We start from the raw sequence: 15,547 nt of genomic DNA, 5'->3' as shown, positions 1-15,547 counted from the left end.
ACCAACTTTTTAAGATGGACTGGAAAAATAAAAGGCAGTGTTAAAGATATTACAAAATATCTTTAACACGGCCTCTTATTTTTTTCACTACACCAAAGTTGATACACACACTCAGGTATTGAAACTCTAAACAACATAAGAGATTTATACTGCATTTTCCCTGCTTTTACCCACTGTGAGTGTCCTTAGGTCAACCTCACGGTGGTAGCTTATAAGTGAACTGACTGACTGACTGAGCCTTTCACTGCCATAACATTGCTCGACTTGTGATGTACATTCAATGGAAAGGAAATCACTTGAGGCAATTTAGCAGAATTCCCACAGTTCCTCTGGAATCACAAAAAGGCTTACCGTTATATGACTTTTTACATATCGGGTAGTACTTCCTAAGAAAAACAGACACTGATGTGTTACATTGGTGCAGTTTCCCTTTAAGACAGGTTCAACACACATACCTTGTGAGCACTGGCAAGTATTTCTGTGGTGATTTCAGTTTAATTGCATGATTCACCAGAAGACATAATGATGCCTCCAGGACACGCTGACCGATGATAATGCAGTGAATCGTAGAAGCTTTAAATGAGTGCACCAACTGGGAATGAGAATATGAGCCCAAAACACTCATCGTGGCTGGATGAGTGTAATGCTGGGGGCAGCAACATGGCATCCAACAATGAAATGGGCGCGTGTGTGTGTGTGTGTGTGTGTGTGTGTGTGTGTGTGTGTGTGTGTGTGTGTGTGTGTGTGTGTGTTGGAGGGAAGGGGGGGGTATGAGTTAGTTTTATTATAGATGCTCACTGACCGAGACCAACAGCAGGCTCACAGAAGGAGCACTAACAATCCTTGTATGTATGCAGTAGGCGTTTGGAATTGCATGTTACATATTGGCTAATGCTCACATGCTAAAAAGCTAAATGTGAATGGTGGATAGACCAATGTGCAAAGAAACCTAAATAAGAACTCCTAAATAATGCATTTATAAAGATCTATAATTATATAGAATAATGCAGGTGGAAAGATTGTACGTTTCCTCTTTTTCCTTCCTCTGTTTCTCGATCTCCTCCTGGCTCCCTGACAGTTACCCTTCTTAGATTCGAGCCGTCTGATACACAATTTAAACATCAGTTTTAGGATCTACAGATTTCCTGTGAGGGTAGAGGAAGTGTCTCACTCTCCTTGTTTACCCATTTTCCACTAACAAAGGGTTCGCCTGTAAACAAAAGATGGAGCAGAACAGAGAGGGAAAGAGAGACAGCAGTAAACTGTCCTTGGTGGTAAATAGCCTGGTGTTTTTTTCTGGGAGATTCTCTTGTGAGGATGAAGTCACCACCTAATCTGCTCTCAGAGCTCTCCCTTTCTTTTGATGGTGCATTTCTTTTTCAATCCTTCAAATGTGTTTCTCATCTCCCTTATTCAGGTACACAGAACATAACGAACACTGTATTATTTATGAACTCATGTAATTATGTTTGGATTGATTTCTGTTTATTTTTCCCGTTAATTTCTGTATATTCTGTTCCTGTATTCCCCCCTAAATATACACATTTCTTATTTGTTTCAATACACAATCAGTTATTTGCGTACTTCTTTATTGTTTGATTATGATAGGGTGTGTTACTCAAGTACGTTGCATAGTGAACAATTCAGTTATCATTAGCTTATGAAATAAAATAATATGATTTGAAACAAATCAGTACAATGTTTTGCATAACAACAAGCAGCCTTGCATAAAGACCTTAGGGAGTGTTTTGTCCACCTGCGTTCACACACTTGTTAGAAACACCACTTGATTTATTCTAAACGTTTTACTTACTAAGGTTTTCACCAGCTGTTAGCACAGATGGAGTAGATACTAACCTGAGTCTGTTCACATTCATGAATCTCCACTTCCCTCCAGTGGTCACAAGGAAGAACTGCAACATCTGCAGTCACTCCTCTCCTCTGTGTGTTCACATCCTAAAGCTATAGGAGCCAAAGAGCAAGAAGAAAGGTTGCACTTAGTAAGCTTCTTGTAAGGCTCATACCTGCATGCACGTCTGGAAGTGCACATATGATATATAAAGCAATATATGCAAGCTGATTGGAAATGATATCATAATTGATTGTAATTCAAATGTGTCCTCATTGTACCTTGTTGTCTGATTGTCTTGCCTTCTCAGGATCATTATACGATATAAAAATACAAGACAATAAGTCTATAGAGAGTATGATCAATTTCTATTTGATTAATCAATAAATTAAGTGTAAGTAATACAAGGCACTTCATACAAAAGCATCCAAGCAAGTCAAGCTCCAATTATGTTTGATATAAAACAGTATATATAGGATAAATACATGTCCTAAAATAAGTTTGTTATCAGAGAAATGTGTTAGACTCTTAGACTGCATGTCACCTTCCCAAGGTTACTCAGTCTATGCCAAAGGGCATAGCGTAATTTAGGTAATATATTATTATATATTATATTATATTATTTTTGAGATAGCCATTAATAATATTTATCAAAAATATTTTTTCAGACCAATGTATATTTAGTGTGGGAAAAACTAAAAAACATTTATTTTCTAGTGACGTTGGTTCTGAGCGAAGACTACGCCTCCCACAATGCAACGCGTATTCAACATGGCGTCTCACAGAACTGCTTGACTTCTGGCTACAAGACCAAAACAAAGCTGAAGCTAAACAAGACGGTGTAGTGAGTTTATAATAATATAACATACAGGAGGATGAAACTGTTGCTGAATGTATTAAAACGAATACACAAACCAGCCGTTTACAGCAGTCAGCCCCGCTGCCGGAGCTCGTCTGCCCGCAGCGGCCTGCTGCCTCTCCGGGATGAGGCTCTCATCGTCGGGTCAAACCCGGAGCTGGTGCAGAGACTCGGCCCACAGGTGGAGGTGAGGACGGGCTTCATCACTGAGGAGGAGGAAGGGGCTTTCATGCAAGAGCTGGAGCTAGGCCTGAAGAAGAAACGCTACGAATTTGACCATTGGGACGGTGTAAGTACTTCAGAAGTACAGGGATAATAGTTGAGAAGGGTATAGACACATTTCACGTTTGGTTATTCAAAGTGCATCTAGGAGTTACAACGCACACCTGTTACATAATTACGATAAATTAAGCTCAATTAATAACGTGATGAAGGCTACCGTCTGACATTTTAGAACCTATCAAGAAAATAAAGGATCACTTTTGCAGCCTTCTCTCATAGCTATCAAAATATAGACCTTCTCTTGAATCTGTCAGTAACTATATAACATAAAACATTTATTTGTTTAGCCAAATCCTACACCTGTTGTGTATTTTCCTGTTTCCGGTTATAGTCTTTGGTTATGCAAATCTCTTAATAACCCCACTCTACTGTTCTGGCCTACGTTTGCAGCAATAACAATTAGTAAGAATCTACATTAAAACAAGTGCAACACAAGCCTGCAATAGACACATAGTTTCACATTAAAACACATCTAATAACTTTGTATGCAAATGTTTCCAGTGACCAACAGCACCAACACAGGCTGTTGAATTATTTTTGCTCATTATTTCAACAGTTTTGCCATTCACTGCTAACTTAAAGCACCAATGTATTTTAAATGACGGTGAAATTGTCATTTCTGCTGTGTTCACTTCACCTCATTCAGGCTATTCACGGGTACCGAGAGACTGAGCGAGTGATGTGGGGGGAAAGGTGTGAGGAGGTCTTGAGTCGTGTTCGATCTGGAGCGTTTCCTGAGGGGAGTCCTCTCCTCGGGCCGGTGCACATTCTGGATCTGGACAAGACTGGCTACATCAAGCCTCACATTGACAGTGTCAAGGTTTGTCTTGTTTTTTCTCTGCATTCAGACAAAGAAAACAATCACAAATGCTCTAACATTTACAATACCATCAGCACTGTAACAGTTTGATACAGCCTTTTGTGTTGGCTCCGCTGTTACCCCATCAGATGTGGTCTTACTGTCGTTCTCTCTGTCTTTTTCAGTTCTGCGGCAGCACCATTGCTGGGTTGAGTCTCCTGTCAGACAGCATCATGCGCTTAATGAAGGAGGATGATGCCGAAGAATGGCTGGACCTGCTGCTGCCCCGATTCTCCCTCTACATACTGAGGTCCAGCATGTGGTCTACGTATATTGTCATTGAGTTATGTCCTATAGTTGTTAAATCCTTGACTTTGAAAGCACTGTTATTTGTTTCACCCTGCTCTCCTTTCTCCCATACAGGGACCAGGCCAGATATAACTTCACTCACCAGATCCTGAAAGACGAGGAGTCTGTTTTTAACGGACAGAGAGTGCCTCGGCTGCGTCGAATCTCCGTCATCTGTCGGAACCTTCCGAGTTAACAACCACTTCCTCTCAGCTTGGAAATGAACAATACATAACATAAATAAAGAATGATGTCACTGATCACCATTAAGATCTAAAAATATGTACCATAAATTACCAAGTTTTGTTTGGTTAATATATTGATATGATATGCATCTATGGTAAAGTGTCCGGGACATTTATTGCAGTTGAGACACTCTCCATATTGTACAATTGAGAAATATTTATTGGATTGAGTCACAGTACAACAGTACTTAAATGAACCAGCATACTAGCGGTGGTGTTTCACAGCGAGTGCACCTGCGCCACATAGGCTGTCGTTCGTCAATAACCACTCAATTAAATGTATGAAATAATTGTTTATATGTTGTTGGTTCTCCATAAGATAGCGGATTGGCTCCTGTGATTATTCATGTTTTTATGCAGGTGTTCCTCCACTTATGTACAATACAAACTCTTGTGAATAATTGCCAAATAAATGTAAAGTGAACTTGGATTCTTTTCATTCCTGTTTTCTTTTTAGTTCGTCGAAGCTGTGGACATTTTTTATACACACTCCCAGCGTGCTCACATATGTATTTAAAGCGGCAGGACAAAGTTCTCTCTTGACTGCAACTATTATTTCAACTTAATTTCATCACACCTTTTTAAGTACCTCATCTTTTAATTTTGAGTGCACCATATACAGTATGTGTGCGTATTTACATGCATAAAGTTATGTCTAAAATACATGGCCATTAGATGGTAGCATCTGCATGAATCACAAAGCAGACTATGCTATAGGAGGAGTCTTACACAGCCTCACAACCAACACCTGTTCATTATTTCAAAGTGAAGGGGGGGGGTCAGGTTAAAAGAACAGCACACACACGGTCCATAGACAGGACTGCCTATAGCAATGCCAACACTTACTTCTGCTCTCTAAATTAGGTAAGGACTTTTATATTATTCAGCTCAGAATTTTTCTCCTTTTTGTAAAAAAAATGGTTCATCTGCTTTTATGATAGACATGAATGGACACTATTCATGTCTATCAGATTTAAAGTAATGTAATGAGGGAAATGTTTGTTTTTATTGGTGTTATTTTCACTTAGCACAGCTATAGAAGATGGGGTCAGAGATCAAAGTGGTGCCAATGCGTGTCCTGGTGACGGGTGGATCTGGGTTGGTGGGCAAAGCCATTGAGCATGTGGCGCAGGAGGAAGGTGGGAAACTGGAGGGAGAGGAATGGACCTTCCTCTCCTCTAAAGATGCTGATCTTGTGTAAGTTGTCTCAATCATACTCTTCTGTCCGACTGTCCCTACAATTTTTTTTGACTATTATTGATTATTGATGAGTTCCAACATGGATATTATAGTGCAGGGAAAAACAAACAGGCACTTAATGAATTGTGTGTTTTTCCAATGTCTATCCGATTCTAAATACATGTTAAAACAGAGATGTTGGGCAGACCAGGGCTGTGTTTGAGAAGTATCGTCCAACTCATGTCATCCACTTGGCTGCCAAAGTGGGAGGACTCTATCTGCACATGAAGGAGAACCTGCACTTTTTGGTGAGATAGAGCATGATCTAACTCAGAAAATCTATTGTAAAAGTGGAGTCTTAGGAAGAATATCTACATTTTCTTTTAAATGTAATGGCTAATAGTCTGACACCTTCACAGAGGGACAACATCAAAATCAATGACAACGTGCTACAAACAGCCCACGAGATGGGCGTCACCAAAATGGTGTCTTGCCTGTCCAGTTGCATCTTCCCTGACAAGACAACATACCCCATCGATGAGACTATGGTATACTTTATTTTTTAATTAGACCTTTGTTTAATTACATGGATATTTGTTGAGATTAAATCGACTTTTGTAAGGAAAATATTTATTCTAAAAAAAAGGACATGTTTATGTATAAAAGACATGAAAAAGTGGATTTTGCATAATAGGTGACCTTTAATGCCACTAAATGATGACAGGGTACATGTTGCTACAGAGCAATTTAGTGCAATCATTCTTATTTTTAGCAAAAGGCATTGCTTTAAGTCTATCTGTATTTTAATGCCCCTCTCTCATAGATACACAACGGACCACCACATGACTCCAATTTTGGATACTCGCATGCCAAAAGGTTGATTGATGTTCAGAACAGGTATGCAGCTTTGAGGTGCAAACAGGGGTGGGGTGTAGAAACAAGAGTGCATCTGACATGCATTCATCCTCTACAAAGAAATGTGGGGGTCTGCACCCGGTAAGGCAGATAGCTTCTAATTTGTCTTTTGTAGCGCTTATTTAACTTTTGGCTTTGCCTATATGCCTGAACACAATCCACTGCTCTGTGACAGCATCCATAGTTGATTGTTATCCACTGATACAGGTGTTTTCAGTTCAATTTGTGAATGTCGCAAAGCACAATGGGCTCTGTGAGGGATCAAGTTTCTAGTTAAGGATGTCATGAGTCATGACACAACAAATAAATGTTATTTACTGTTGGTGCTGGAGAGTTAAAAGGGGAATATAAATGCATGCAGAAAAAGTGATCGTCTGTGTCTACTCTGTCTCATTACTCTGTGTGTGTGTGTGTGTGTGTGTGTGCGTGCGTGCGTGCGTGCGTGCGTGCGTGCGTGTTGACAGGGCGTACTATCAGCAGTACGGTCATCGTTACACAGCGGTCATCCCCACCAATGTGTTTGGCCCCTACGACAACTTCAGCATAGAGAATGGTCACGTGCTGTCGGCACTGGTTAACAAGACGTACACAGCCAAAAGTGATTAACGCTGACACATTAATGCACCTTGATTTCCAAACTGACAAGAAGCAGTCAATAACATATACAGAAACAGACAATAACTATGTAATAAAGACTATTTTCCCTTTCACAGAAGAAGGAAGTCCTGTTAACGTTTGTGGCTCTGGAGCTCCGAGGAGACAGTTCATCTACTCTCTGGTACGAGTCATCAATATAGTCCTTATTATTGGCATGTGGTTGTATACAATTGCTTTGTATATTGTTTTTTTTATTTTGGCCAAAGGAATCTCTGGCTATCAAGAGGAAATAATGACAAACATTCTTAAATGGTCTGCGTTTACTCTCAGGACTTGGGTCGTCTAATCGTTTGGGTCCTGAGAGAATATGAGGAAATTGACCCCATTATCCTCTCTGGTGAGTACACTGCTCTGCTCACCTGTAGCAATCATTAAAATGTGCTTCTGGGTATTTTTCCGATTGTTTCATATGACAAAAACAACTGGGGGGAGTTCTTTTTAAAAACAAATGTCTTTTGATATACATTTTACTGTGGATTTCTTTTCAGTGGGTGAAGAGGAGGAACTCTCAATCAAAGAGGCTGAGGACTTGATCGCAAAGGCTCTGGATTTTACAGGAAAAATACAAGTATCCTTTTATACTTTCCAAATGATGCTACACAGTGTGCACAGACCAGTTTATCACTTTGAGATGCTTATTGGTTTACTGACCCTGAGATATACAGAACAGATCAACACTAAACTGTTAACCTTATTTCCTATAGGGAAGCACAATATGGGTATTTTTTTTGCTGATACCTACAACCTATTATTAAGTTGAACACAAGAAAGAAACATAATTATTCATAACATTTTCTTTTAGTGACGCCTAATCGAGAGCAACCACTTCCAAGGGAGATTTTCAGACACCTTAACCGCTAACATCAGTTTGACACCACCATGTCTGATGGCCAGATGAAGAAGACCGCCAGCAATGCTAAGCTAAGACGCTACCGCCCCAACTTCACCTTCACACCTCTGAATGAAGGTCAGTTTCATCTTTTTAATGCTAAAAAAGTGATACTGTTGTTTAAGCACTGAGGCCGAGTACTTCCGGTTTGAGTACAGAGTTTTGACAGCTTGACAGCTTGATAGTTTGTTATGACACACCAAGAGCAAGAATGAGCGGATTTCGGGGTAAATAAAAGCGATTGGCCTTCCAGCGTGTAAGAAAGTCGGCACTACATTGCTGTGTGCCCCTTTGTACAAATTCGTCCCGTTATAATCGGGAGATAAGTTTCCATTCATTTCGGCAAGCCTGGGCAACAACGATTAAAAGATTTCTTGCTCCCAAACCAATATTTCATTGTGGTCATTACAAAAAGCCGTTATACCATACTATGTTTAGGTACTAATGAATTATATCCTCAAAACAAACGCACACATAAATAACAAAGGAAAATACATAATTTAATAAATCCACAATATGATAACATTTTACAGATTCATTTAATAAACTTTTACAAAACATAGGTTCATGTTATATCGGGGGGGAAAATACTTATTTAAACATTTCAATTAGTCTCTGCATATTTAAGTAATGCTAGTTTATATAACAGATGAACAGATGTACAATATCCAGAAAGTAGATACAAAAAATGCTACATACAATTACTTAGGACAATAGATATTACCTTACACCATCAGCAACTGTAAACTGCTTTGGCTTAGTGGAAATGAACACCATGTCACTTACTCTGCCTGGTTTCACACCCTATTAATTACACAAAATAATTGTCAAATTAATTGAAAAGGTCGTTGATGCAACATACTAAATCAGCTCTTGGCACAAAGGAAATACTCATTAAACCGTGGATTGGTTGTGAACACATACTGTACTTACCATGGTTCTTGGCTTGTGCCATCGCTGCTCTGTTTCAGTGCAGCTGAGGACAGGGGGTGCAGCAGCCAGGTTGAGTGTGGAGTAGTGTGCGGTCTGGAACAGCAGTGCAACATTGTGGTTGCAGAGTGCTGTTCCAGCTACACAGGAACACTTTGCCACTGCAATCTCCACAGGTGAGCAGTTCTCAAAGACAATCTACACTCATTTCAATAGTATGAAGCTGCAGCGTCGGAGGCGGCAGATACAGACTAGTAGATACAGACAAGTAGATACAGACTTCTAGTTGTTTTGCAACATCGCCCCCTAGCGAATTGGATGCCCGCAAAAGTACAACAAGCGAGTATTGAGTCTCATGTATTTTGTATGTAAAAAGATAGTCTTTTATATTTGTCNTCAGGTGGTAGACACACACACACACACACACACACACACACACACACACACACACACACACACACACACACTAATCACCATGAACAGAGCTGAGGCCGTCTCTCCCTCGATGTCGCTGTCGTCTGAGGTTTCCGACTCGCCGCTGCTGTCTGTGACACAGAACCAGAGACCATCATTTGATTTGACCTTCCTCAAGCAGAACAGATTGTGAATGCATTTTATCCGACCCTCATCGGTCTCCACGAGTTCTGTACCTTTTTTCTTCTTCTTTTCTGCTGGAGCTGGCGTTTTTGTCTTCGCCTCTTCTTCTTCTTCCTCCTCTTTTGTTTCCTCTTCGTTCTGTTTCTCCTCCTCACTCTCTTCCTCACTTTCAGACGCCTCGTCTATTCCTGTAAAAGGAGAACAAATATTGGATGTAGAACAACCTATTTACTAATCATTCATTCAGTGGTGGCAGTTAGGCCGTAAACATGGAAATACAGTCAAAGTCGGACCTTTGGGGTGGTCCTCTCCTTTGCTCATCTTCCCCTTCTCTGGCTCCTCGTCTGAACTGCAGAAGGAAAACAGAGGTTCAAACTATTCAAAGAATAAATACAACGAGCAAAAACTGTTTTTGTATAGTGTGGGGTGTCTGACCTGCTCTCATCCGACATGTAATCCACCTCTAGACCCTCGTTGTCTCCGTCATCACTGTCCTCCAAGGCCTCTTTGTCACTGCCCTTCTTCTTCTTCTTCTTCCCTTTTCCTTTCCCTGTTTCTTTCTTCTTCTTTGGTTTGCTCTCTCCATCTGTTCAATGAAAAGGGGGGGAGAAAAAATAAATAATAATAAATCACGTAATGACAGGGGCCGTTTCTCAATCACGAGGATGCTTGCTTGGTAGCACATGTCTTCCGAGTCACTTCCTTCAGAAGCGAGGCAAGAATCCTTCCTGGCATTCGGAAAACGAAGAGTGGAACAGGCTAGCAAGTGTGCGTCATATGAGAGGCCCCGCCTTACATTTTCCACCACAGATTTGGGGAAATTGGTCCGTGCGCAAAGCATTGTGGGGATTTTAAGGACGCGAAGTCTACCCATGTGCAGCCTCGAAATTACCCCCAAACCAAGGAGGCGGCCTCGGTGGAATTCCAAGTATGCTGGAGATTGGCACAGTCCTTCGGCGGCACTCGATGACGTAGCATCCTTGAAATATTGGCTTGGAAGCCAGTTTCCTCGAGATTGAGAAACGGCCGGGGAGTCAAAATGTGTAATCCAAACAGGAAGTATGTCAGAACTTGAGAATATTGATTACTAGAAAACCCTTTCTTCTCACCATCCCCGTTACTGCTGTTACTGTCGCTGCTGCTCATCTCCAGGTCTTCTTCCAGGTCGGTAATGCGCAGGTCGCCCCCTCTCCCTCCCTTCTTTTTCTTCTTCCCACCCTTCTCGTTCTCATCGTCGTCATCATCGCAGCCGCGCTCCTGCTCCCGGAAACGTCTCTGAAGCATGATGCTGAAGTGATTCACCACCTTGTTTCGTCTGTAAAACGAAGATAATGTCTGATATTAAGTGTTTGTACTTATAGTTTGCTTTTCCTTTACTGCAAACAAAACATCCTTCCCTGTTCCTCCCCCACCCTCTCACCTGCCCCACTCCTCCTCCGCCTCCTCAGCAGTGAGCGTTCGGTGCTTGGCCTGTGGTACAAAGTTGTACCAGCCGTTGACGGGGAAGGCCTCAAACGCCCCATCGGGACACTGTGTGAAGATGTAGTAGGACGCGTTTTCTGTAACACTACCCTTCTTTAGACCTTTGAACCTGGACACAGACAGAGGGAGAGGACTGCTGTAATCCAAACAGGAAGGATTCCCCAACAGACCTGCATATACACACTCATGGAGACTGGGCTGCTCAATTAATCGTATTTTAAATCGCAATTACGATTTTGGCTTGCAACGATTATGTAAACAACATAATCGAAATAAAACTATTATTAATTTGATTTTTTTTTTTATTGGTTTTTCAGTAGGATTATACTTAAAAATCATAATCTCGATTATTTGGGTCAATAATTGCTATCACGATTATTAAAAACGATTATCCATTTACTTTGAAAACCTCCATTTATTGAAAAATAAAATGTGAACAGTATGTTTTTAACAGTTGATTGAACATACTGTTAAAAAAACTTTTTTTTCAAAGTAAATCGATAATCGTTTTTAATAATCACGATATCAATTATTGACCCAAATAATCGAGATTATGATTTTTGCCATAATCGAGCAGCCCTAATGGAGACCCTTTGGTAAGACTTGAAGATTGCTCTACTTCAGCAAAACCCGAAAAACTTAAAGGAGCTCGAGCCGTTTTGAAAAGTAGAACGGGAAAAATCTCATCAGATAGATCTGCGGAGCTTTTAGAGACATACCCAAAGAGCTTGCAGATGTAGTTGCTGCAAAATGTGGCTGTAGAAAGTACTGAATTTGGAGAGTGGATACTTATGCGTGCTCAAGTTTAGAGCATGTTATTTAAATAAATATTGTGCTGCCTCAATCTTCAATTAAAGCATCATGTTGTGTACCGCACATCTAATTTTACAATCAATCCAAAAATATCCTTATATAACAGGTTTTGATGCAATTAAATAGTAAAAACGCAAGGGGGGTTAATACTTTCGAAAGGCAGTGCATTGTGAGCTGGCTGTTTAAACTGAATAGAACACATGGAAGAACTTTTCAAAATGACAAGTGGATGGCTGAAAGATATAGGTATGAAGTAGCGAATATGAAAACATATAAATGACATCACAAATATGTAGCTGTTCCCTCCAGACTTATACATGTTAAAAAAGTACGATGCTGAAGATACATCAGCGTCTATCTCCTCACCTCTTGCCGGCCTTGCCATTGACCTTGAGAATCCAGGGCTGGTCCTCCACTTTGAACTCACGCTTCACAATGCCATACTTCTTCCGCCGTGATTCCTCGCGCTGCTTTTTGCCAAACTCACTGCCAGCCGCGCCATCCACCGACTCTTCCTCCCCGTATATCCGCCGAGCACTCATGTCTCTTTCCATACGAGCCTGGCAAAGGAGAGGTAGGGAGAATTGCAAAACTGAACGATGGACCATGTGGCTGCTAATTAAAAGGCGAATATTATTATTTATGCACTGGTCAATTTTAAGAGTTTGGGCTTCTTCCTTACATAACATTTCTTTCAGACTAGTCGAAACATTTACAATACCATTGGTTAGCTTCTGTAGATTTATTGTAAATGCACCTAAAGAAAACGTTACTTAATGATTCATTTGCGTATTTAAACTCAACATGGAAAGGAAACTTGCAGTCCAACAAGTAATAATTGCCTTAACGTAAGCACGCAGCTAGGGATGGTGACACAGGGAGAATAAAGTCTATCACATATTTCCCCACTCACCTGCATGTTATGGTACCTTCAGTAGCATTTAAATAGACCAAACTCTCCAATCAATATTTTAAAATGTGTATTTAGTTATTTCTGAAATATCTCAATCTTTATTGATTTACCTCTCAAAGACATTGGGAAATTGTATTGACAGTATTGATATGATGATATGAACAGTGAGATAAATCCCATTATTAAACATGTTAAATAATGTTGAGCATGGCTTTATCCAATGTTCATATTGTTGTATTCTTTATCTCTTCCTAAACTCTTTTTAAGGTGATCACACGGCTTGTCGTTTCTCTCTTTCAGTACTGTCTCCGTGCCCCACCACACAGGGAGTGCTCAAAATGTCTGTCACATGAAAATACACTGACATGAAACCCACCTGTGTCCAGGCAGAACAGTTGACCTTGTCTCCTGAATTGAAACCCATAATGCTGTACTTCTTGTTGGTGTTTCTAAGAGACAAACAGAATACAGAAATAAATGTATTGTCTGATCATAACCAATTCCATGCACGGACAACTACATAAACAGAAAAACAACTCAGTCCAATAAATCCATATTGATTTATAAAAATATATAACAGCATCTGGCAGATAGGGCTTTTATTTAATTGAACGTCTGCAAAACACCAATAAGAGAAATAAATGTAATCATTTTAACACACACAAAGCGGTGGTATGTGATACAAGGCTTGTGCGGACATTCTTCTTGGGATATTTGCACGGTACTCACTTTGGGACTCGCACTGTGTATTCTGTAGACGGGGAACTGCTGCTCCCCTGTAAGACAAACAAAGGCTTTATCTTTCCATATGTGATGCCATTTAAATGACATGCAGCACCAAAACAGACCACCTCCTCTTTTGAACATAAATGAAAAAGAAAATGCTGTATTCATGATAAGTTTAAGGGCATCAAAAAATGTGGTAATGGAGGCGTGTGTTTTTCCTTCTGCTTCTGTTTTATGTGGAAGTGTTTACATATCATTTCACACATGTTGAGTTTTAATGAGTGCTTTTGTACAATTGCTACCACGGCCAGGTTGTAAAATACATGTTTGTGAATGGGACTTTTTGGTAAAATAAAATGTGAGTAATAATATAAATATATAGGTGAACATAGGCCACTCACTTGTAGCTGCATTACGGTTAACTTGTCATAAGATTACATCGCTGCACAAGCAGACTTCATTAACAGGGACAACAGAGACATTTTGTATTTTGTTGTTGAAAGTCAAAAGAGTGAACACTTACCAGTGAAGTCATGGTTGGTCGTTTCTGTGGATAAACTACCACATCAATAGTTGGCCAGTGGGTTCACTGTGATAACAGGAAAAATGGGTTAATAAAGGCTTTGTTTCCACATAACGGTTTGATGTGACTTTAAAACACGTTACATATAAATAAAAAAGTAAAGTGGCCCTAGTATTCATCCATGTGTTATTGGTAAGTGGCAATGTATCCAACGCAGCTGTGCATGTTAATGTATGTAGCTAAAGCAGTGTCTGTTGGAAATAGTAACAACAGTAAGTAACACTTAGCAAGCTGACAAAGACTTGTTATATTTAGCTTTAATCGACTGTAGCAATAGTTCATGTGGACAGAAAACACTGGTCCCATGTCCATGAGAGTTACATACTGTTAAATTACGAATACAATTGTCAGTGAGCGTAAAATTAAGCTTGATAACGTCTCTGAGCGGTTTATGAACCGTGGATGGTAGCATTTGATGCTAACACCAACAGTATCAACACGCATAGCAACCCGTTTCATTATAGTGCTGCTAACCGTTACTAGGTTACAGCCAAATCAAATGGCGTTCGTGTAAAATGAAGGGACACAAAAATGCAAACCTTAGAGTGCTCACATATAGAAAGAAAGTTTAACAGCATTAAGAATAGTTGCATCTGAATTACCGGTTTGCGTTGATTACTCCACTCTGAAATCGTTCCGTTCATATAAAGCGTCGACAGGAAACATTAGACTACTCATATGGTTCCTAGCAGCCCGGAGCGGGATCGGGTGTGTAATGTTCTTCTTCAGGCTAGTTTTACTATTCCACATAACCACACTGCTACTATGTCTCAATTAATAATATTATACATATCTCAGTGGTATTTAAAAGTAACAGAGTAGCATCGAGTTATGGCTCTTGCAATGCCAGTGTTCAAAGCCATCCGGAGGGCAGACTCCGTATCAATCATTATTGCTGTATACAGCAAAAGGTAACTAAATCTTTGTCCACATTATAACTTATCTTACGTATCTAGTTCACCAAGTTGACCACACGAGGGCAGAACACTCTTGACAACAAATAATGACAGATTGATTATGGCAAAACTAAATAGAAGTAGTTGGAATGTTACTTTGTATTTGCTTTGGCATTCACAGGGTCATAATTGGAGGCAAACGAAACCACTTTTAGACAGTCTTGCATACTTGCTAATAATACTTTCTGTTAAATGTCTTATGATGATTCAACTTTTTATTAAAATCAGCCCCCTTATTGGCCAATTGCAACAAGCCTTCTCATTTGCCCATTTAAACAAGTCACATGATTGGCCCAATTAAAACAAGCCTTCTTATTAGCCCATCGGGACGAACCCTCTTATTGGCTTACTGAAAAAGCCCTCTGATTAGCACATTGAAACGAGCTCTCTGATTGGCCAATTGAAACGACTATCACCCCTTGCTGCTAAATAAATACCAACCAACTGTGCAATATGTGCTATATGTGCAATATATATATATATATATATATATATATATATATATATATATATATATATATATAT

At 39.9% G+C, this 15,547-nt stretch overlaps 3 protein-coding genes across 4 annotated transcripts in view; 2 read left to right on the top strand and 1 right to left on the bottom strand.

The window, feature by feature from the left end:
• Positions 1 to 2,597: 2,597 nt before the first annotated feature.
• alkbh7 (alkB homolog 7) lies at positions 2,598 to 4,812 on the top strand. 2 transcript variants are annotated; one of them, XM_010775324.1, is made up of 4 exons: positions 2,598 to 2,895; positions 3,637 to 3,810; positions 3,975 to 4,099; positions 4,213 to 4,812. In XM_010775324.1, exons 1-4 carry the CDS (start codon positions 2,725 to 2,727, stop codon positions 4,331 to 4,333), a joined length of 591 nt encoding a protein of 196 aa, XP_010773626.1. In that variant the 5' UTR covers positions 2,598 to 2,724; the 3' UTR covers positions 4,334 to 4,812. The 2 variants fall into 2 exon arrangements, with proteins under 2 accessions (XP_010773626.1, XP_010773625.1); XM_010775323.1 differs by having other exon boundaries at positions 2,598 to 2,997.
• Positions 4,813 to 5,424: 612 nt separating this feature from the next.
• Positions 5,425 to 15,547, top strand: part of LOC104949045 (GDP-L-fucose synthase-like) — a 12,044-nt gene continuing 1,921 nt past the window's right edge. The window contains exons 1-9 of the mRNA XM_010775322.1: positions 5,425 to 5,579; positions 5,755 to 5,869; positions 5,981 to 6,109; positions 6,385 to 6,458; positions 6,941 to 7,074; positions 7,190 to 7,254; positions 7,404 to 7,470; positions 7,622 to 7,701; positions 8,001 to 8,100. Of these exons, the coding sequence (XP_010773624.1) occupies positions 5,425 to 5,579; positions 5,755 to 5,869; positions 5,981 to 6,109; positions 6,385 to 6,458; positions 6,941 to 7,074; positions 7,190 to 7,254; positions 7,404 to 7,470; positions 7,622 to 7,701; positions 8,001 to 8,100 (919 nt within the window). The remainder of the gene's footprint in view (positions 5,580 to 5,754; positions 5,870 to 5,980; positions 6,110 to 6,384; positions 6,459 to 6,940; positions 7,075 to 7,189; positions 7,255 to 7,403; positions 7,471 to 7,621; positions 7,702 to 8,000; positions 8,101 to 15,547) is intronic.
• On the bottom strand, positions 9,235 to 14,905 carry gtf2f1 (general transcription factor IIF, polypeptide 1). The gene is made up of 12 exons (XM_010775334.1): positions 14,669 to 14,905; positions 14,007 to 14,072; positions 13,487 to 13,533; positions 13,134 to 13,206; positions 12,211 to 12,404; positions 10,970 to 11,140; positions 10,659 to 10,864; positions 9,985 to 10,135; positions 9,843 to 9,898; positions 9,603 to 9,737; positions 9,427 to 9,497; positions 9,235 to 9,258 (listed from the first exon to the last, which is right to left on the bottom strand). Exons 2-12 carry the CDS (start codon positions 14,016 to 14,018, stop codon positions 9,235 to 9,237), a joined length of 1,140 nt encoding a protein of 379 aa, XP_010773636.1. The 5' UTR covers positions 14,019 to 14,072; positions 14,669 to 14,905.

Source organism: Notothenia coriiceps, unplaced genomic scaffold, assembly GCF_000735185.1.
Source record: "Notothenia coriiceps isolate Sejong01 unplaced genomic scaffold, NC01 NC01_scaffold00015627, whole genome shotgun sequence".
Taxonomy (NCBI): Eukaryota; Metazoa; Chordata; class Actinopteri; order Perciformes; family Nototheniidae; genus Notothenia; species Notothenia coriiceps.
The sequence above is the reverse complement of the archived record's forward strand: the minus strand, read 5'-3'. Positions and strand labels throughout refer to the sequence as shown.

What these genes read in the sequence shown, in the direction of transcription:
- alkbh7 (XM_010775323.1), top strand. Translation starts at nt 2,725, where the DNA reads ATGAAACTGTTGCTGAATGTATTAAAACGAATACACAAACCAGCCGTT. An exon ending in AATTTGACCATTGGGACGGT is followed by an intron (nt 2,998 to 3,636) that starts GTAAGTACTTCA and finishes CACCTCATTCAG; the next exon opens with GCTATTCACGGGTACCGAGA. An exon ending in CTCACATTGACAGTGTCAAG is followed by an intron (nt 3,811 to 3,974) that starts GTTTGTCTTGTT and finishes TGTCTTTTTCAG; the next exon opens with TTCTGCGGCAGCACCATTGC.
- gtf2f1 (XM_010775334.1), bottom strand. An exon ending in TACATGTCGGATGAGAGCAG is followed by an intron (nt 9,899 to 9,984) that starts GTCAGACACCCC and finishes TTCCTTCTGCAG; the next exon opens with TTCAGACGAGGAGCCAGAGA. An exon ending in AGGAGAGGACCACCCCAAAG is followed by an intron (nt 9,738 to 9,842) that starts GTCCGACTTTGA and finishes CTCCTTTTACAG; the next exon opens with GAATAGACGAGGCGTCTGAA.